Source organism: Exserohilum turcica (genome assembly GCF_000359705.1).
Source record: "Exserohilum turcica Et28A unplaced genomic scaffold SETTUscaffold_11, whole genome shotgun sequence".
Classification (NCBI taxonomy): Eukaryota; Fungi; Ascomycota; class Dothideomycetes; order Pleosporales; family Pleosporaceae; genus Exserohilum; species Exserohilum turcicum.
This window is the reverse complement of record NW_007359926.1, coordinates 101,680-121,126: the sequence shown is the minus strand read 5'-3', so window position 1 is coordinate 121,126 and position 19,447 is coordinate 101,680. Positions and strand designations below refer to the sequence as shown.

Genomic DNA, 19,447 nt, shown 5'->3' with positions numbered 1-19,447 from the left:
TGTTTAACCTTACTCTAGGTAGGTAAAGGCAGGCCTCTACCTCACTAGGTATAGTTAGGGAGGTCTTAAATGTCCCTAGAATCTTCCTACACGCTCTATTTTGTAGTAATTGCCTTTATTTAAGAGCTAGTTATTGTTGTTTCTAGAAGATCTAACAACTATAGTCTGCTACGCTAGTAATGCAGGCAAGGTATAATTGTCTAAAGGCTCTAGGTGATAGGCCTTTATTGCTATTTGCTAGTCTGCTTAGCCAAGTAAAGGCTTAGTTTGCCTGTTAATTTCTAATAAAATAGTAATCCTTGAACTTAAGGGCTTTGTCAAAGTACATGCCTAGCCATCTAATTTGCTTTTTTAGTTAAAAGGTCTCCTAGGTAGGTAGTGTAAGAGAATCTTAATTCTTTTTTAATCTAGTCTAATTTACTAGTTTAGTCTTTAAGCTATTAAATTTAATTGCTAGCTCCTCTGTGTAACGGGCTGAACGCCCTTCGCCTCCCATACTCGTCTACGACCTCGTTTACTCCACCTGCCCGGCCCGATTGTTACCCTAGCAACCAGCATTGTATATAGATAGCTACGTAGCCGAGAGCTTAGCTCTCTATCGAATACAATCTTGTTACCTTGGCCTGTCCGATCGTGCTCCCGAGCTTAAGACTACCCTCCGGGGTCGAGCCCCTTACACTCTGCTAGATTAAAGAGTTTTTAGGTCTCTTTTTCTAGTAATTTAAAGTTTTTCTTAATAGATGTTATAGATACTAATATCTATAGGTTGTCTATATAAGAAGAAAAGTAGATGTTTCTATTTATTATAATTAACTAAAATAGTAGTTTTATATAGATTAAAAATAAGATTAGAGAAGTAGGGCTGCCTTAGGGCGTCAGGCCTACTAAAGGTACATACCTACGAGAATACTAGATCAATCGCCCACCAAGACTTTACTTAAATACTCCCTACTTATAAGGGGTTAAGGCTAAGAACGCTTGTAACGGGTCGAGTCCTATTAGACTGCGCACGCAACTACAACGCGCCCACCGCGCCAAAAAGGCTGGCACAAGATATCAGAGCTGCTGATATCGTTGCGTAGTTGATACATAAGATAGCCACCGCTATCTGTACTGTAGCGGGCTACCTAGCCCGTTACAACGCTCTTCTATATTAGAAAAGACCTAGATGTAGAGGTTAACCTATATATTAGCGACGACAACGACTTACAAGCTATTATAATACTCTCCTCTTTAACTAAGATCTATATATATAACATTTATAACGAAAAAAGCCTAAAAAAAGGGCTTAACAAGACAACAATCTAAAGGCGCCTACTCAAAGAGACTCTAGAACCCTCCTCAATTATACTAGAGGACTTTAACACCTACCACCCTAGATGGAGCCTACAGGATAAAAACCTAAACCAAGAAGCAGAGGATCTAGTAGAGTGGGTAGACAACCAAAACCTTTCTCTACTAAATACTCTAGGGACTGGCACCTTTTTTTGAGTAAATATGCGGCAAGAAAGCGTACTAGATCTTACTTTTGCAACTAATAATATAGCTGCCAAAATCCAGGACTAGCAAACTATACTAGGAGTTAGATTAGAATACTACGCAATCCTTTTTAGTATTGAAAGCCTAGGCCAGCTACCTAGCCAGCTAAAGAGATTTAATATTAAAAAGACCAACTAGGACATCTTTAATAATAGACTTAATGAAGAAGTCAACAACTAACAGCTAGAGGCACAACTACTAGACCTACCCCACACCTCTAGCTATCTATCAAGAAAGATCCTATTAGGTCAGGATAACTCCCTAGTAGAGAAACTAGAGAAACTAGGAGAAGATATTACAACAGTAGTACAAACAGCTCTAAAAGAATCCACCCCACTAGTTAGCCAGAAACCAAAGCCGAAACCTTGGTGGACTAGTGAGCTAGATAACCTAAAGTCGGATCAAAACAGAGCTTTTCGAGTCCTAAAAAGAGAAGCTAGTAGAGAGGACAACAGCCAAATTAACTAGTGGAAAAAAGAGTATCTTATTGCAAAATACAGATATCTAAAAGCTATTAAAAAAGCTAAGCTTAACTACTGGGAAACCTTTCTACAAAAGGAGACGCTAAAAGAGATATTTAAAGCTATGGCCTACACAAAAGACAACCTATCTATAAGGATACCTGCTATTAAAGGCAAGGAGATCTTTAGAGAAAAATGCCAAGCCTTTAGAGAAGATCTCTTCCCCCCACCACCATCTACTCCAGCCCCACTACTAAATACCTACAAAGGAGATAGTAGATAGGAGTGGCCAGCTTTAACAAAAGAAGAGCTCGAATTCGCCTGCGTAAGCGTAAAAGCTACCTCGCCAGGACCAGATTTAATCAGCCAGGATATAGTCCAAAAAGTCTATCAGGCACAGCTAGAATTACTCTTTAAGATATATTTAGCTCTATTCAACTTTGGCTACCAACTAAAGTGCTAGAGAAAAACTAAAGGAGTTATTCTAAAGAAACCTAGAAAGCTAGACTACTCTATCCTAAAGGCCTATAGAGTTATCTCACTCTTAAGCTGCCTAAGGAAAGTACTAGAAAGACTATTTGTAAGACAATTAGGAGCACTAGCAGAAACAATAGACTTACTCCACCCTACTTAGTTAGGCGGGAGATTAAAGAAATCAGCAATTAACGCTACTCTCTTATTTTATAATAATATACAATAGCAGAAAAAGAAGCATAGGACTACTATAACTATATTTCTAGATATAAAAGGGGCCTTTAATCACGTGGCTAAAAATAAGCTACTAGAAAATATAAAGGATTAAGGACTTCCTTACTACCTACTATTCTAGACTGAATCCTTCCTAGAAAATAGACTACTAGAGCTATCCTTTAATGGCCAAGTAGAAGATCTATAGGAGGTAAACACTAGTACACAGTAGTACGCGGCAATTCTCGCACTTTAATTAAGTACCGATTTTGCCGAGAGGTATCGTCCAACAGTGGTTGGCTGAGTAATGTCGGTGGTACAATAAGAGCGAACACCGACAGAGCCGCGATACCTACTTACTGGATTGTGGGAAATTCAAGGCAGTTCATCTCTTGATCACGTCTTTTGCATTGATCAACAACCAAGCAAACAACGAGTCGAACAAACAGCAACGCTCTATCCGGCTGGTGTCTCGCAACACCCCAGTATTTTATTGCGATATATTTGTACCTAAAAGGATGTTCGGCTTCGTTGACCGGGTTCGCAAATTAAAGAGCAAGCCTACTCTTAGCAGTGAGAATCGAGTGCACTTCAGAGACCAGGAATGCATGGTTGTCCGCACAAAGGCAGTCGCTCAAATCGCAGTAGGCGGCATAGCACTATCGCTCTGGTTCCTTGCTTGCCTCTCCTATATTTACGGCTCTCTGTACCTCTCTCCGAAGAGGCATGCAGCTTTGCACATTCTCGCCGTTGATTACGACAAGGGCGTCATAGGACAGGCGATGCAGACGGCGTACACCCAGCTCAAGGGCCCCGGCTTCTTCACTCTGGACTTTGGCTCTTCTGAAGCATATCCGACAGAATCCGATATGCTGCAAGCCGTATGGCGTGGTGACTACTGGGCTTCTATTGCAGTAACTGAAGGAGCCTCTGAACGCTTGTACGCAGCACTACAGGGTGGTGAAGCAGCGGCCAGTTATGATTCGTCAGCGGCATTGCATTACGTCTGGGATCAATAGTATTACACCACGGTTGCAAACTCGGTGGTACTGGGTCATATGAATGAGTTGGTGGCTGCTACGCGGCTCGCCTACAACAAGATCAACGGTATGCAAGCGACTCGTATCGTCAACCACACCGATCAGACTGCCATACAGGCCTTGCTCAATCCTATCGGGTCAACACAAACCAACATTCAGCCTGCAGCATTCGGAACAGTGACATTAATCAATACAGTCTCCATGGTAATGCCTATTCTTCAGCAGTTCTTCTTTCTCCTTTCCCTCAACGGCATTTTTGCGGCCTACCATCTTTACCGCAATATGACCGTCTTGTCTAGCATATGTCTCCGTCGCTTTTCCGGTATTATTTTCTCCCTCGGCGCTGCACTGTGCCAAACAGGATATTATTGGGGCTTCAGAGGAGACTGGGAAGTAAATGGCGCCCAATTCCTCTTGACGTGGATGACGATCTGGCTGCTCATGCATATACATCTCCTTGTCCTTGACAGCATCTCAACCATGGCGCCACTTGCATTCATGCCGTTTGTCGTTCCCTTCTGGATCCTGTTGAATACTGCAAGTGTGACCAGCCCCCTCGAGATGCAACCTGGCGTCTACAAATGGAGTGTTATCCTTCCCAGCCACGAAGCGTACTCGGTGTTGACAACAATATGGACCGGTGGTGCGCACAACCGACTCTACCGAGCTTTACCCATCCTCTTCTCGTGGTGGATTCTGACCAATATCACCACAACCCTTGCGCATATCAGGGCCTGTCATTTGGCATACAAAGTCCATCAACAGCAAGGCACGGGTCCAGATATTCAGAAGGATGTAGAGAGTGGTCTGTACACGGCAGAGGATAACAAAGGCCGAGTGTCCGGGCAGAATACCATATCGAGGACAGCTACACAGATTACACCACCACGAACGATAGAGGAGGCTGTTTCAGAATGATAGGAGACGCAGAAGCGTTGGCAAGGTTAACATAAATGTAGCTATAGGAGAAACATGGAAGGCCATATGCTGGATGGTTACCGGTATATCTGATGCTGGCTGAGCAATCGCTTCGAATATCGGTACATATTATTTCGAATTTAATGCTGCACTGGAGTCGGCAAGTCTTCAGGTCACAGACCTTTCACGGGTATGAATATCTAGCGTTAGATATCATCCCACTGTTAGGCATAGCAATGTTATATTCACTTTATCGAGATGACATACACGTATCTAGTATGACTTGATGTGTTCATACTATGTATCGTTAGTGTTTAGAATTGTTGAGTCCTGCAAAGTCTCATCAGCAACTGCCAGATGAACAGCAATATATATTGATTGAAAATATTTGTATAGCTAGTATTATAGTGCTCTAAGACGGCAAGGTTCCTTGCGGTACGCTTGGTGCCAGGGTTGCTTGCCATTAAGTGGCTAATCTTTCTCTCTACGAGATCATTAAGGAGATGCCGAGACCAGTCGGTAAATTGCTCATCTTGGGCTATATTTAATGGCGTTAGCTTAGTCGATCGACTTGAATAACTAGTGTAAGCGCTAGAGTGAATCCCGCATTCAACTCGCTCATGGATATGGCACTCATTTGCGGCTCGAAGCAGCAAAATGGCGAGGCTGGACTGTCACGATACCGAGGAGTTCGCGAGGGTAAAGAGCTACAATAGCGGTCGGACAGTGATTAATTGATTTGTTAGTATTTTTTAGTACACTGTGGTTAACAAATTGCTGCTCTTAACATAAGCCTAGGAAACGGAGAAATCGACGGAAAGCTCCTGTGGCGGATTTAACTTTTCACGAGGAATTGAAATCGCCGACAATAATGGATCAAAGTAGGTCGTGCTAATATGTACAATCGTCTGCAGTCATTATCCCATTACTAAGCATTTATAAACTCATCTCATCTGTACACTTGGAATCTGGTTCATCATGGCCTCACTGGGTAAATCTAGCGGTGAGGCACTAGAGTTTCGATAATACCTTCGTCGTGTCATTGAATGACTCCAGCTCACAAGCTACAGCATCAGGCTTCCTGTCATGAAGCTTTCATTCGTCATTAACTATTACATAATGAAGCACCGCTTAGCGGTCACATCCCAGACTGATATGGTTCCACTGGGATTTTTTTGACGTGCATGGCTCACTTCTTGCTGAAATCCTCCTTCTTGATGGCTAGAAACGTCAAGCTCCACAACTGACGGATGTTGCTCTCAGTTGATGTCAGGGCTCCCAGTTGTTCAACCTTGAATCCATTGTCGTACTTCCAGCTCCACAGCTCGTTGCTTAGTTGGTCGCTATTCGCGTCAATGGTTTCCCAGAGCTTGTTGTAGGCTGAGAGGACTTTGTTGTGGAGAGTCTTGTCTTTGCAGAAATCTAGTATGACGTATTAGCATTATGTATATATCTGTAGAGGTAGCTTTTGGCATACCAGGCACATCATTCGAACTGCAGCGACTAAGCTGGCGTGCAAGTCCTGCACCCATCATGGCAAGTTGCCAGCTCCAGACCACCGTTCCATGGTACGCAGTTCTTGAAAAGGTACCGGCAAAATCCTTGTTGCCAGAGTAGGCTGGATTAGCAACAAACAGGCCAACGTCGCTGGACAAGCCCACGGGGAAGGGCTGGAGAATGTGATCAGCCGTCTGGCTCATGTAAGCGCTCAGTTGCGTCTGATTAGTGGTGTCGAGCAAAAAGTGGCGGAAACAGTCGTCTGTGTTCATGACAGGAACAACTGGGGTGTTGAGTTTGCCGTCTAGCGCAAGTCCATAGTAAGTGATGTCGCCCGTCATGTGGTCGACATTGGTTGGCACGCCCAAACTGGCACTTGTAACATATTGCTGGACTAGCGATTTGGCCTGGTCTTGTGGTACGGTAATCTGGAAGAATTGCAGTGTCTCGTCTTCCCAGATCTGAGCGTATCTAGGTTGAGTTTGTTAGCGCATATGCATGACGCATGTCAGAGAGCTGCGGCTCGTCTTACCGATCTGCGTCTTTACTCCACTCTGGATGGTCCGGGAAGAAGCCGGCTTTACTAAGACTGGCAATGGCCCGCAGACCGGCAGGCACAAGAGCTGTATTGACATCGTACGGAATGCGGCCCCCGCCAAGGCCATCGTTTGAGTCGCGCCATTCGCCAACAGATTCGCCGTCTTTGAGGTGGATAAGGTTTGATTTGACCTGGCTCTCTGCGAACGGCGAGGCAATCCGCATTATCTTCTCAGCCGTCAGCTGCGCCAACTCGGAGTAAGTCAAACCCTTGTTCTCATCCAGGAAGGTCGCGGTCTGCTTGAAAAAGGCATCTGAGCGTTTCTTGCCCGCGTCTGTATCAACAAAATAGCTCTTCATGGAGATGGGCAAGAAGAAGTCTGTATCAATCATCTTGTAGTCGCACGAGGGTGCTATCGAGTTGACGCCGTTCTGCCTGTTGATCCACGTTGCGTAGTCGCCAATAACCTCCTCATGGCACACAGTACCAGTTGAGCGCTGGACTCGCTCGAGGACTGCTCCAATGACGGCTTCAATCGCTTGTTGGCTGAGTACGGACTGCATAAGAAGTAACGAGATCATGCTGTCGCGCCCAAAATATGTCAAGAAGCGCCATGTCCCGGCCAACAACTTGTTCGAGTAGGAGAGAAACGCCAGTGAAGTTGTTTTGTCTGGATCCTGGGAAACCAAGCCTGTGGATGTCTGATTGAGAACCTTTGAAGGACTCAGTTGCTCCAACTGTGGGTAGTTGAATGAGGCCTCAAAGCGATAGGATCCAGCACCAAAGGTCAGTGTCCATGCTGCCTCCCGGTTGAGCACAATGGCCTTGGCTCGATTCAGCGGAGTAAAGGCCAGCGTTGTAGTTGTGACAGCATCAAACCAAGTGCGATTAATGGATGCGCTTCCGTCGCTGCCCAGACCGAAGCCGAAGCTATTCTGAAAGGCCTGGTTGATGTTGCCTCCCTCGACGAAATCGCGAATGCTCCGGATACTGCCCAGAATCGGCACAGTAAGTCGAGCGGCGGTGTTAAAGGTGAGGGTTCCAGAAACCCCGACGCGACTGCTATCACTTATGCCTTGTATGGCCTCACCGCTACCAGACTGGTCCAGCAAGATACTGAGGGACCCTTCTGGGCCATTTTCGGGAGCGAAGCGGGCCATGACGCCACTGTTTCCGGCGGGCCACGCTACCAGCAGACGGGGCTTGACTACATTGAGGTCACTTCCTGACTGAGGGCTAGTCACAATGACATGGGCAGCGGTATGGCAGTCGGAATAGAAGTGATTGTCGTAGGGACCGTCCTCAAGGCGAATCCGTGTGGCAGCTCCGGCGCATGGCGAGTCGGAGAAGGAAGCGTCAGGCGCAGACCGGGGAGAGTGCTGATTTCCATGAGGGTGAGCCAATATAGCAACTATCAGGGCCAAGACAGTCAGGACCGTGAGAGCTGCCATGACTTGTACAACAAGTCTATTAGTTGGGCGTTTTACATGGGACATGGCGAGGTGAGCGTGAAGAGTGGATGAGATGCGTGGAGAATGGATGGGGGGAGGGCCCTGTGGTGGATCAGTGCTCACTTACTGGGTAGACGACGAGGTTGAGTTGATTATGGCAGTGGGCGTGGTTGGTGTTGTGGGTGTTTATGAGAACCAGTCCCGTCTTCAGTCGTGGTTGTTTTGCAGCATCCGAGATGGTGAGGGGGCCCGTTAGCGTAGGGTGGGCACAGTCACCAGAACGAGCACTGTTGCGGGAAAAAAGAAACATTCACTGTCACTATCAACATGGGGTGTTTTTATAAGACCCCACTTGATCGGGGTCGTTTGACGCAGTAAAACGCTATGCTGTCATGAGGCCCCTACTCGCGTGGCTACTTGCATGGTCCGGTGTGCGGCCATGGGCCGTTTGATGAGCCGCATTTTGGCGTGCAAGGGCATGGAGAAGATCGCTGGACCTGCCGTGGGTGAGGGCTGCTGGGGTCACGATCACGATGGCCATGGCGGGTGTTTTGGTTGTGGGGTAGTGTGGCGGGCTGGTTGGTTGTAGTACTAGGCCGAATGATCTAGTTCCAAGGCCGCTACGACGCTTTCGGTTCTGATCACCAACCGCCTCCGCCTACTGACCCATTTGGCACCGTGGGCCGTTACAAAATGACCTAGTCGAGCCTTGCCGCCATCTTCGCCATAGACGGTCGTTGTAACGGCCGACTGACCGTACACGTGTCAGCCACTCACCACACGGCCATCTCTCGCAGTCGGGTGCATCACACGCAAACATGGTCATGTGCTTCATGGCTTCATGGCTTCATGGCTTCATGGCTTCATGGCTTCATGGCTTCATGGCTTCTGCCCCGGTCAGGCATTTGTTCTATTGACACGGCTGCCGTGCTGGTGTTGCGTTGCGCCAGAGCCTGGGGCCTGGCGTCTTGTACCCATCAATCCGCCCATGGACACTGACTAGTATACCCTCGTCCTTGGGCCCATAGAGTTTGGTGCCTGGTACCCCGCCATCGATGCTCCTTGCCGGCCGGCTCTTCCCTGGCGCCACACGCAGGTTTACGCACTGGGGGTATGCCTGCGCTCCATCGAGCTTTTCTGCTACATGCAATGCGATGATCTCTTGTCTCATGACATAGTTGCCTGCCTCAAGCAGCTCGGGAAGCCGGACAATCCAGGTGAAGTTGTTGGCAATGAGCACGTCGGTCGCCCAGGTGCCGCCCAGTTCCAACTTGTCCCACCCGGTACTATTCAACCATGCTAGCTCGTCAATCTTGACCCACAACAAGTCGTCCTTTTTCGCCTCGGCGCAGCTGCCGTTGCACTTGGCGACATAGGTCATTACAGGCCCCACGTGCGAGACGGGCCATTCGTTCCATTTGACCTTGAGCGTGTCGCCGGCAGTTGTGTTGACGTGGAGCGCGCCGGGGATAGCATTGTCGTGGCATGTCATGTTGGACGTGTTGAAGTGCGAGGGCGATACATAGATGTTTCCCAGGTTGGCGGCGGACCATGCAGCGAGCGGAGAGGGTGGTGTCAGGGATTTGGAGGACTCGGGGTCCCAGCCTTTATAGACGTGGCCGGTCGAGGTTGTGATTTGCGCAATGCGCCCATGTGCTGATGCGAGAGCGAACAAGAATGACAGTGCCACGCCTGTCAGAATCGGCAACATTGTGGCTTGCACGCAACGTGTGAGACGGATGCGAGGCAGAGACCAGGGGCACAGCGGGCAGGATATAAACGTCGTCGGGCCCCGATGGCACGCACAGCAGGGCTACGCGTCTCGTGTATAGGATATATTGACATCGTTTCTGTATTTTACCCCAGATTTGGCCGTGCTGCACTTCATTTGGGCGCCTCTGTGTGATTGGCCGCGTTGGCAACTCCCAGGCCATGTTCTCTGCGGCGCCGTCACCTGCCAAGCCAAGCATGGAGTCACGATGTTTCAACATGAACAGAACGAGCGGGCACGGGCTTTGTACATGAAGACGCGGTGCGGGTAGGTGTAGAGTGGTTCCATGGCTAATCATTTCCAGTCCAATGCCATGCCCATGATGCCCCGCCGGCAGTCCTGCCGCAATATAATACAAGTGGGTGGGTGGTGGATCCCCATGGTCCGCTGGTTGCGCCCAGGATTCTTTACTTGATTTCTTTTTCCAGCAGCTCTTTTGCTTCGTTGACCTTGGTCGCCAGGTACGGGCTGCCGCCGCGGTCGGGGTGGTTGAGAAGCATCAGCGAGCGGTGCTTCTTCCGCAGCAGTTCCTTTGTGATGCCGCGTTCGCTGTGGCTTGTGAGTGTCTGTGGCGGCGAGTGGCGGGGAGAGCAGGTGGGAGGGGCATACGGCATCTCCAATATCAGCGCAGCCTCTCTGCGTGTCATCTTGGGCTCAAAGCCGCCCTTGTAGTATGAGCGTCCCAATGCACCCGCGCCGCCGCCTGATCTGCGCAGCGCAACCAGTGCGGCGCGGCCCTGTCCGGTGCGTTAGTCGGTGCCCGCGTGTGCGCATGCGAAGGAGACGGCATCATGGGGAGGGGAGACGCACGAAGAAGGCCGTGGCACCCGCGCCCAGTATCCATACCCACGCCGACATTGATTTGGTGTAGGGGCAATGTGCGCGTAGTCGTCGTCGTCGTCGTCGTCGTCGATGTCGTCGATGCTCGGCGGCGATGTGGGAAAAAGGCGGGCGAGGAATCTGCGGAGGTGCCTCGGTCGAGACGCCCGCCAATTGGCCCTGAGTGCACGCGCCACCCAAAATTTCTGGCCCGCCAGCAATACTCTCCTCCATGTCCATGTTCGCCTTTGCAGTTCCACCCCCAACCGCCGTCCCCCCGCCGCCGCCGCCAGCATGAGAATCGAAACGTGTATGCATCCCTCCCAGAGGCGCCGCCCACCGTGTTGCGCATGCTGACCCGACCTGCCCAGGCTACTTTTGCTCGAGTCCCGTGTACCCGTCCAAGGGCATCACCTTTGGTATGCGCCCTTCACCACACCACCGCCATGTGCTAACCGCCCGCAGTGCGAAATGACGCCAAGAGCTTCCGCTTCTGCAAGAGCAAGTGCCACAAGAACTTCAAGATGAAGCGCAACGTATGCATCCCGCACATGCCACACACACGCCGCCCGTGCTAACCGCCATGCAGCCGCGCAAGCTGGCATGGACCAAGAGCTTCCGCCGCGCACATGGCAAGGAGATGACGGTCGACTCCACCCTCACCTTTGCCCAGCGCCGCAATGTGCCTGTGCGCTACAACCGCGACCTGGTCCAGACAACGCTCAAGGCCATGGGCCGCATATCCGAGATCCGGGCACGAAGGGAGCGTGCCTTTTACAAGGCCCGCATGCGCGGCAACAAGCAGCGACAGCGTGAAGAGGACCGCAAGCTGGTCATGGAAAACCAGCACCTGCTGCCCCCGAGCGAGAGGTTCTCCAAGGAGGAGCTGGAGCAGCAACAGATGGAGCCCCATGTTCAGACGGTCAAGGACAAGGTGGCTGCCCGGAGAAAGGAGCTGGAGGCCCAAGAGAGCGAGCTTAGCGATGCCGAGGAAGAGATGCTGCCCAAGACGAAGAGCAAGAGGAAGATGAAGATGAAGCTTGGCGGTCGCGGTGTTGAGGCCATGGACATGGATGAGTAGCCAGTCATTCAACAAAAGACGGCGACACCTGCTGGTTGGCGACTGAAATCTGCTGGGCCTGGCAGGTTGAGACTGTTCCCGGAGTCTGGCGTCACATTATGGGGTAGTTTTTCATGGCCAAAATCTCGATACCATATCAAAGGTTTTCTCATCCAATCTCCAGAATCGCCATGGTTTGGTCTTGTTACGTTGATACTAACATGGCAGGACACCAATAGCGTCTCACCGGATAAGGAATTTAAAAAAAAAAAAATGAAAACGCTTCGTCTCGGAAAACTACTCATTACACATACACCATCCATGCGTGTAGCCGGAAAACAGCGCTTAAAATCAATCAACACCAAATCATTGCCCATCTCCCAAAGGCGGTGTTCCCAACTCATTAATATACCGCCCACTTCTCTCCACCTCGATAACCCACTGCCTCCAAGGTTTGAACACAATCCAGCGATTCATCTCAGCCGTATCCAGTCTCTCCCTTTGACTCAGATACTGCACGCCTGTCGTCTTATTCGCACTCACCCCCATACCCCCAGCACCATGCCCACACCCATGAGATTGCTGCTGTGCCCCCGCCAGCACAACAGCCTTCCACTGCACGCGCGCATTACTCGCCACATAATACGCCCAATCGGTTACCTGCTGCACGCTCGTCGCCACCGTGACAAACCCATGTCCCCGCTGCAACACGGTGCTGTGTTTCGGGCTCTGCCACCGACTCTCATTTCTCCCAAACCTCTCGGCTAACTTGCTTCCCAGCCTCACTGTATCCACGAGTAGATCCCTCGCATCGCCATCTTGATATGCGCTTTCAATATCGAAAATCGGTACCGCACTGCCCAAGAATCCCGCCATGTGGTAGGTAGGTTCTACGGCGACATCGGGCAGGATGGTAAACGGCAGCACATCTTCCGCGTGGCTGTGCACAACGGCGTTAATATCGGGATATCGCTTGAGGATTTCGCTATGGATGAAGCGTTCGCTGTAGCCGCCTTTGGTGCCGGGGAGGGGAGACCCGTCGGAAATGTGGTATTCGCCAATGTCGGCCCGGCCGGATATAATGGCTGGGCCTGCATCATGTGTGAGAATGGCGAGGGCTACAAGGAAGGGGAGGGGGGGGACGTGTATACCTAGTTGGAGGGCGATGAAAAACGTCGTGTTGGTCTCGGGGTTGCGCACGCTAACATGGCCAAAGGAATCGAGCACATTGTGGTAGGATAGAATATGGTTGGCCGTAATGAGGCTAGATAGCAAGCCCGTAATGTTGACCATTGTGTCTCGTGTCCATGCACCCGCAGTAAATTGCAAACACGGCCCAGGAAACATAACTTGCAAGGAACAGAGAACAGTTATACATTGGCTACCATAAAAGGTAGCATCATCGGTACGAAAGCGTACAGTGAAGATCTCAAACTATGCTTCGGTGGCGCCTCCTAGTCTGGCGCCAACTCCCGCGCCCAGACCATGGCCTCCAAAGCAGTGTACGCGCATTAGCCACAATCATGCAGCCCTAACGCGATAGATGGGTATATAATTACAGGACATGTATACTTGGCCTCAAATCTCATCCAGAGGCCGTAATATTATGAGCAAAACGCAGTACCACCCGTGAGCCCAGCGTCGAGATGCGCCTCGCTGTCATGACGCGCCCGTGTCTAACCTAGCCACGTAATCAACTATGCTGTGCAATTGTTGGCGAAAAAAAAGCAACCTTGTTGCAATCAAATCCGAAACCGCCCATCAGTGGCGTCCGCCATTCATGGCACCTTGGTTGAATTCGCTCGTGCCATGCCCAGTCGTGTTGGCAAAGTCGGGAAGCACGCCGTTCATACTGATGCCGTCCTCGTACCCGGAGAAGCCGCCCGTCATATCCGCCCAATCCCATTCAAGCGTCATGGGCATTTTCCAGAGATCTTGCGGCACACTGTTGAAGGTCTGGTCAAACTGGCCCATAGTAGCCATGGCATTGATGTTGGAGCTGATGCCGTTCACATCAGCGCTAGTCGTGATGGGCAGACTTTGCTGCTGTTGCAGCATTTGTGCAGTAATGCCAGGAGAGCCGTACTGGCTCATTTGGACGTTGGGTTGTAATGAGGCGTGTGTAAAGTTTGGCGAAAAAGGAAATGGCTGGGAACGTTAGCGCTGCACAGTCGACAGGGTCATGAACCTACCTCGTTGAAGCCGTGAAAGTCTGGATTGAAAACCATGCCTTCAGACGCAGGATTGTTTTGTGGTGTAGTGACCTGCTGTGGGGACGAGTGAGCATTGCGGCCAGTGGAAAGCAGCTCGGCTGCAGTGGCTTCAATCTGCGCGTCTTGCTCGCTGTCACCTTGCTTTCTCTTTCGCCGCGATGCGTGCTCACGATCTGCTTTTTCTAATACCATGGATGCAATGCGCTCAAACTCGGCACAAACGGTGCACATTCGCTTCACACTGCCACTTCCTTGGTCGTCGTTGAGCATGTTCAGGAAGTTGACCACCAACTTCATTAGCTTGAGGTCGGATCGTGATCGCGTGTCTTGTGGATTTTGCAGGATATTTGCAAAAAGCGTGACGAGTGCTGTGACGGGGAAGTAAATGACGAGCCACACGCAAGACAGGTCGCCCTTTGGTATGTACTTGAGCAAGTGGATCGAAGCACGAGCAGCCTGCACGCAAAGTTGAGCCGACATGAAGACTCTGGGATTCAGTGGTCGTGCATTCAGGCCCTGGATGGCGAAGTTTGACAGACGGCTCGTCCAGTATCCGTGATGGACGCTCATGCGGTGAATGGTAGTCAGGCAGTTGTAATAGCCAAGATGCAACACGGCGACCTGGAGAATCAGTGGGGTGTGCGATGCTTTGATGTCGTGTTCTGGGCGAAACTCGAGGGGTATGCCGTCTTTCCAAGCCTCGAGTTCCTTGTCCAATTCACCAATCGTGTTGAGTAGTTCGCCATCAGTCTGCTTAGAGGCCTTGACCGAGTACAGGCCCTTGTACACCTTGCTCTGGATCACGGCAAAGGTGCACATGAGTCGGAAAAGGTTCATGGTACCATTGCCGTCGGCGAGGGGAATGTTGCCAATGTTGTCGGATGGCGTCTCGCTAGGTAGCTCGACGTTCATGTCATCATCGTCTTGTACTGGAGGTCTACCAGAACGCAAGCAGATGCTGCTAGGGTTAGGATGGTTCATCAGAATCAAGTGGGGTTCTCTCACTCCTTGTCAAGCATATATGCGATCCAAAAGACACGCCTCCGCTGCTCGACTTCTGCGGCGTTGAGACTGAAGTTGGCACCTTTCTTGTGAAGACCAATACTGTGGGCTAGTCGCATAGCAGAGGCGATGAAGAAGTAGGTGGGCTGGGGGTTTGGTGTTCCTAGCAGAAAAAGGCCCTGTGCGTGTTAGCGGGTGAGATGTGGCGTACAGCCATGTACTTACCACTCCAAGCAAGGCTTGTACGCTCAGTAGATCGGTGTTGCGCATGGTAAGCTCGACCATGACACTCATGGCGTTCTTGAGGTACTGCCAAGCTTTCTCGTCCTCCTCTGCAGGCACAAGATTACTCATGACACGCAATCGATGAGCAAAGGCCAAGGCGACGTTCAAACTAGCCCACCAGCCCGAGCCTTCGTAGGGATCTTTGGAGTAGTGTTTGTCGACGAGATGCATAAATGTGGGTTCGTGGAACAGGGGGAACATGCAATTGAAGTTTTCAAAGTAGTCTTTGAGCAGTGACAGCGCCTCGTGCTTGGGAGGCAATTGCTTGTAGACGCGGCGCTTGAAGATGTCCTGGAAGACGTCTGGCCGCCACTGTATCCACTTGTTGTCCTCGACGGCAGCTGTGGAAATCATATCGCGGAACGAATTGTCGCCCGTCTTCTCATTGACCCATTGTATGCCCTTGGGCGAGAAGATGGAGAAGCCGGATGAGGAGCCTGGGGTGTTAACTGACAGCCATTGTGTGTCTCGATGCAAACATACCGATATATCTTGTCTCACCGCAGTTGTTAGTGACTAGCGAGCACATCATCTCGGCCAGAGCATCTTCGTCTTTGTCCTTCGGGCCCGCGGGCTCGTCGTCGGGGTCCGGGGATGCGGTGCCGCTCCTCGGGCTAGGGAGGGCGGGCTGGGCTGGGGTGGTTTCTGCTGCTGAGTGAAGGCTCGACTGGGGGGCTGCCGAAGATGGCCTGTCTGTGGTGCTGTTCCTGGGTGTAGCCGAGCGTCCCGCACGCGCCTCGAGCCGCCTCTCGAGCGTGGCCAGGTCTGTGCTACCGTCGTCGTCTTCAGGGAGAACGCCTGAGAGACGCATGAGCGACTCCATGCGGGCGAGGCGATTCTCGAGGCCTTCGATGTACTTGGCACTATACACAGTCAGATGGAGCGGCACGGGGCCAATGGGAGACGGACCCTTTCGGCGGCTGGCGCTTCTTCTCGACCTGGGTGAAGATGCACTCGGTCTTGTAGTTTTGGCAGTGGGTGCACGAGGGCATCTTGCCGTCACACTTGATCTTCTTCTTGCGGCACATGTCGCATGCCTGCAGCCCTAGTTAGCAGCCGAGCAGGAGGCTCTGGACGGCCATGTGTGCGTACCCGTGCAATGCGCCGCCGCTTAGCGTCGCCCCCGTCGTTGTGGTCGTCCATGTCGTCGTGCGCAAACATGCTGGCCGTGGGCATTTGCGAAGGGTCGAAGGTGCCGCTGCCGAAGAGGCGCGGGGGAGGGTTCATCATGGGCGGGCCAGCGGCGTAGAAGCCGGATTGGGAGGGATCCATGGCGGGCGTGCTCACTGGCAGCAGCGTGGTTGGTGTGCTGCGTGGTTTAGGTACTGCGCCGTGTTAGTTTTGGAGCGTGTGTCGCCGTCGAAGCTAGCAGCGTGTTCGGCAACCTGAGACGTCGGACAAATATTTGAGACGGGCGATGCAACTGAAACGAAACGGGGACAGGAGCGACGTGATTGCTGGCGCATGCCTCAGGTGTCGTGTATGTAGTATGTATGTAGGCAGCGCACGCCGGGGCCAATGCAATGGAGCCACTTACCACGAGATGTCGAGGGCCATGGCCGTGGACCTCGTAGGCGATGTTGCAGGGGCCGCCACGGTCCTTGGCCACGGGCACCTTGCCATGGCTCGCGGGCTTGAGGGGCCAGATGATGTGGGGATACTCTGGGTGCTGGCGCAGTTGGTGGGCGGACAACGGGGCCATGGCGGGTGTGGCTACGGGCGGATTAGCACTGACGCACCAGTGCAAAGTGCTGTGTTATTTACGGCACGACTGTAATACAATACTCGAGTAAGATGACTGAGCGGTTACATGCAAGGGTCGACGTGGTGGTGCTAGTGGACCGATGGAACGGCAGTCGAGGCGCTAACTCGGCGGCTCTCTGGGGCGGACGGCGGGCGGACGAAGGAGAGGACGAAGGAGAGGAGGGGAAATGGGCGAGAGCGAGGGAGCGAGGGAGTGAGAGAGTGAGGAGAGTGAGCGAGAGTGAGCGAGAGGGTGGGTGAGTGGGGGGGAGTGGAGAGGCAGCATTCGCCTTAGCCTTAGCGGGGGGGACGTCATTTCGAGGGCCGGGGGGGTAAGATGGGATGCGACAGTCAGCCTCAGGGCCCTGGTGATGGCATTCGGCTGTGTTTCATCCTTCTTCAGCCCTCGCCCGCCAGCGCCCGCCAGCGCCCCTCTCCTCCGCATACCTAAGCCGGTGCAGATCCGCCTTTGCCGTTGCCTTTGCCTGCTCGACTCGACTCGACTGCCACCAAGTGGGCGCTGCCGACCAGCTCCTATACAACCACGACGACGACGACGACGACGCCGCCACTGCTGCTACTTCCGCTTCCGCCGCCGCCGCCGCCGCCGCCAGCCACAGCTACACAGCCACTCAGCCACAGCCCGACCATCACCAGCACCACCACCAGTGCCTCCTCCCCCAAACAAGTCCCCAGGCACCGCGTGGGATTGGGAGGTATGAAATCCGCCTGGCAGCGCCAGACCAAGGATTTTGCCCACACAAAGGCCGACGACTACTCGTCCCTTGTCATCGACAACCGCGGCGTGGGCGACTCGGACAAGCCCGCATGCCGGTACTCGACGTCCGACATGGCCAAGGACGTGATCGAGGTCATTGACCACGTGGGCTGGACCGCCAAGCGCGAGCTGCACATTATTGGAATCAGCATGGGAGGCATGATTGCCCAAGAGCTTGTGAGTCTCAATCATTCTGCTGGCCTCATCCACTGCACAATTTGCTCCGTCCTTCCGCCGGCACACGCCGGATGCACGCCTATCCGTCAGTCCATACAAAAATATCCCACGCGCAGACGCTTCGTGCATCAAAAAAATGCTGCTCTCCTGATACCCAGCATCATCCTGCAATCTTACCCGCCGCCCCGCTGACCCCGCCTGTTCGTCATATCGCCATGTAATGCCATGTAATGATCAGTGCGGCCGATCGTCTGTGAAGGCCTGGAGGTTTGGAGGCTAACTAGTCAAGGCCATGTTGATTCCCGACCGCATCTGCACCTTGTCGCTCGTGTCCACGGCTGCCCACATTTTCAGAACTACAGTAGGTCGTCTTTTCCGGGATAGACAGTGATTGACCCATGCAGGGGTTTGTGGAAAACCTGTGGAACCGCGCCAATCTTCTCATGCCCAAAGATATTGACCAACAAATCGCTGCTGTGAAGAGAAACCTATATACCCAGCAATGGCTAGATGCACCCGACTCTCTGGAGCCCGTTGTGGAGCCCTTTCCTTCAAACGGCGACCGCTTCGGCGCAATGGAATGTCGAAAGAGAGAACAGCCGGACTTATTTCCCAGGGTCGGCTTCCTCGCCCAGGCCATCGCGGCGAACTGGCATTACAAAAGCCCCGAGGACTTGCACCACATGGCCAAGGCGGTCGGAAAGCAGAGAATTATGGTGGTACACGGCACCAGCGATCGTATGCTGACATTCCCCCTTGGCGTGGTATTGTGGAGGGGCTTAGAGAAGGGTGAGGGTGTGACGGGCAAGGAGAACTGGCTGGGTATTGAGCAAGAGGACGACGTGTGGCAGCAGGGCGAAATCGAGAAGCGCTTTATCAAGGGCCAGGGCCATGTCATTCCAATAGAGATGCGCCAGGAGTTTAACTCGTGGATCGAGGGGCTGGTGGAGAGGGGCATAAAACTCAATGAGCACGAGGACTTGACCGGTTAATTATGGAGTCTTACGCTAAATAAGCACGTGTTCATATAATTACTTTTTTTATATCCATACCCTTTGCTAGAAGCTCGCTTAGGAAAGGCTCTGCAAACTAATTGCATTATCAGCTGTTCCTGTGACATTGACGAATGAAGAAGCGTTTAGAGAGAGAGTAGCTAGCCGTTTCCCAAAGCGGGAAATCCGCCCAGACAAAATGCGGGAACAGCCGTGCTGTACCGAGATGCGCTTGTGGCCGCTGAAAGTCACTCGAGCCTCGCCCATGACATGAACAATTCAACAAAATGTATATCATCAGAACTGCTCTAATAGATACAAGGTACGGTGAGAATGACATTGAGGATTATAACTTTCACAGAGCCACTCATAGATAGATGGAAAACCTGTCTACTTAATATATCTGTAACGGGCTGAACGCCCTTTGGATAGCTCCTCGATGGAATCTCGGTCAAGCAGCAGACGCCAGGTCTTAC

The 19,447-nt window shown here is 51.9% G+C and overlaps 8 protein-coding genes across 8 annotated transcripts; 3 read left to right on the top strand and 5 right to left on the bottom strand.

The window, feature by feature from the left end:
• Positions 1-3,205: 3,205 nt before the first annotated feature.
• Positions 3,206-4,645, top strand: SETTUDRAFT_25298 (uncharacterized protein; the record flags this gene model as incomplete). The annotated part of the gene is made up of 2 exons (XM_008023618.1): positions 3,206-3,601; positions 3,707-4,645. The coding sequence occupies 2 exons, from the start codon at positions 3,206-3,208 to the stop codon at positions 4,643-4,645; spliced, it is 1,335 nt and encodes a 444-aa protein (XP_008021809.1).
• A 1,189-nt stretch (positions 4,646-5,834) lies between these two features.
• Positions 5,835-8,131, bottom strand: SETTUDRAFT_158656 (uncharacterized protein; the record flags this gene model as incomplete). The annotated part of the gene is made up of 3 exons (XM_008023773.1): positions 5,835-6,067; positions 6,123-6,613; positions 6,675-8,131. The coding sequence occupies 3 exons, from the start codon at positions 8,129-8,131 to the stop codon at positions 5,835-5,837; spliced, it is 2,181 nt and encodes a 726-aa protein (XP_008021964.1).
• A 910-nt stretch (positions 8,132-9,041) lies between these two features.
• On the bottom strand, positions 9,042-9,842 carry SETTUDRAFT_25296 (glycoside hydrolase family 61 protein; the record flags this gene model as incomplete). The annotated part of the gene is made up of 1 exon (XM_008023617.1): positions 9,042-9,842. The coding sequence occupies one exon, from the start codon at positions 9,840-9,842 to the stop codon at positions 9,042-9,044; it is 801 nt and encodes a 266-aa protein (XP_008021808.1).
• A 467-nt stretch (positions 9,843-10,309) lies between these two features.
• SETTUDRAFT_158654 (uncharacterized protein) lies at positions 10,310-10,760 on the bottom strand (the record flags this gene model as incomplete). The annotated part of the gene is made up of 3 exons (XM_008023772.1): positions 10,310-10,451; positions 10,512-10,639; positions 10,713-10,760. The coding sequence occupies 3 exons, from the start codon at positions 10,758-10,760 to the stop codon at positions 10,310-10,312; spliced, it is 318 nt and encodes a 105-aa protein (XP_008021963.1).
• Positions 10,761-10,997: 237 nt separating this feature from the next.
• On the top strand, positions 10,998-11,902 carry SETTUDRAFT_182582 (uncharacterized protein). Its single transcript, XM_008023771.1, has 4 exons — positions 10,998-11,031; positions 11,093-11,140; positions 11,187-11,257; positions 11,311-11,902. Exons 1-4 carry the CDS (start codon positions 11,016-11,018, stop codon positions 11,800-11,802), a joined length of 627 nt encoding a protein of 208 aa, XP_008021962.1. The 5' UTR covers positions 10,998-11,015; the 3' UTR covers positions 11,803-11,902.
• A 245-nt stretch (positions 11,903-12,147) lies between these two features.
• On the bottom strand, positions 12,148-13,074 carry SETTUDRAFT_158652 (uncharacterized protein; the record flags this gene model as incomplete). Its single annotated transcript, XM_008023770.1, has 3 exons — positions 12,148-12,302; positions 12,342-12,872; positions 12,933-13,074. The coding sequence occupies 3 exons, from the start codon at positions 13,072-13,074 to the stop codon at positions 12,148-12,150; spliced, it is 828 nt and encodes a 275-aa protein (XP_008021961.1).
• A 65-nt stretch (positions 13,075-13,139) lies between these two features.
• On the bottom strand, positions 13,140-16,599 carry SETTUDRAFT_166989 (uncharacterized protein). The gene is made up of 7 exons (XM_008023769.1): positions 16,374-16,599; positions 16,191-16,318; positions 15,765-16,144; positions 15,222-15,718; positions 15,000-15,175; positions 13,974-14,952; positions 13,140-13,929 (listed from the first exon to the last, which is right to left on the bottom strand). The coding sequence occupies exons 1-7, from the start codon at positions 16,551-16,553 to the stop codon at positions 13,543-13,545; spliced, it is 2,727 nt and encodes a 908-aa protein (XP_008021960.1). The 5' UTR covers positions 16,554-16,599; the 3' UTR covers positions 13,140-13,542.
• A 476-nt stretch (positions 16,600-17,075) lies between these two features.
• On the top strand, positions 17,076-18,971 carry SETTUDRAFT_36675 (uncharacterized protein; the record flags this gene model as incomplete). The annotated part of the gene is made up of 5 exons (XM_008023674.1): positions 17,076-17,277; positions 17,486-18,064; positions 18,138-18,206; positions 18,264-18,340; positions 18,384-18,971. 5 exons carry the CDS (start codon positions 17,076-17,078, stop codon positions 18,969-18,971), a joined length of 1,515 nt encoding a protein of 504 aa, XP_008021865.1.
• Between the last annotated feature and the right edge of the window lie 476 nt (positions 18,972-19,447).

Coding starts and splice junctions, on each gene's coding strand:
- SETTUDRAFT_182582 (XM_008023771.1), top strand. Junction 11,141..11,186: donor GTCCAAGGGCATCACCTTTG/GTATGCGCCCTT, acceptor AACCGCCCGCAG/TGCGAAATGACGCCAAGAGC. Junction 11,258..11,310: donor ACTTCAAGATGAAGCGCAAC/GTATGCATCCCG, acceptor ACCGCCATGCAG/CCGCGCAAGCTGGCATGGAC.
- SETTUDRAFT_166989 (XM_008023769.1), bottom strand. CDS start 16,553: ATGGATCCCTCCCAATCCGGCTTCTACGCCGCTGGCCCGCCCATGATG. Junction 15,719..15,764: donor CGGTGAGACAAGATATATCG/GTATGTTTGCAT, acceptor TTAACACCCCAG/GCTCCTCATCCGGCTTCTCC. Junction 15,176..15,221: donor TACAAGCCTTGCTTGGAGTG/GTAAGTACATGG, acceptor TAACACGCACAG/GGCCTTTTTCTGCTAGGAAC.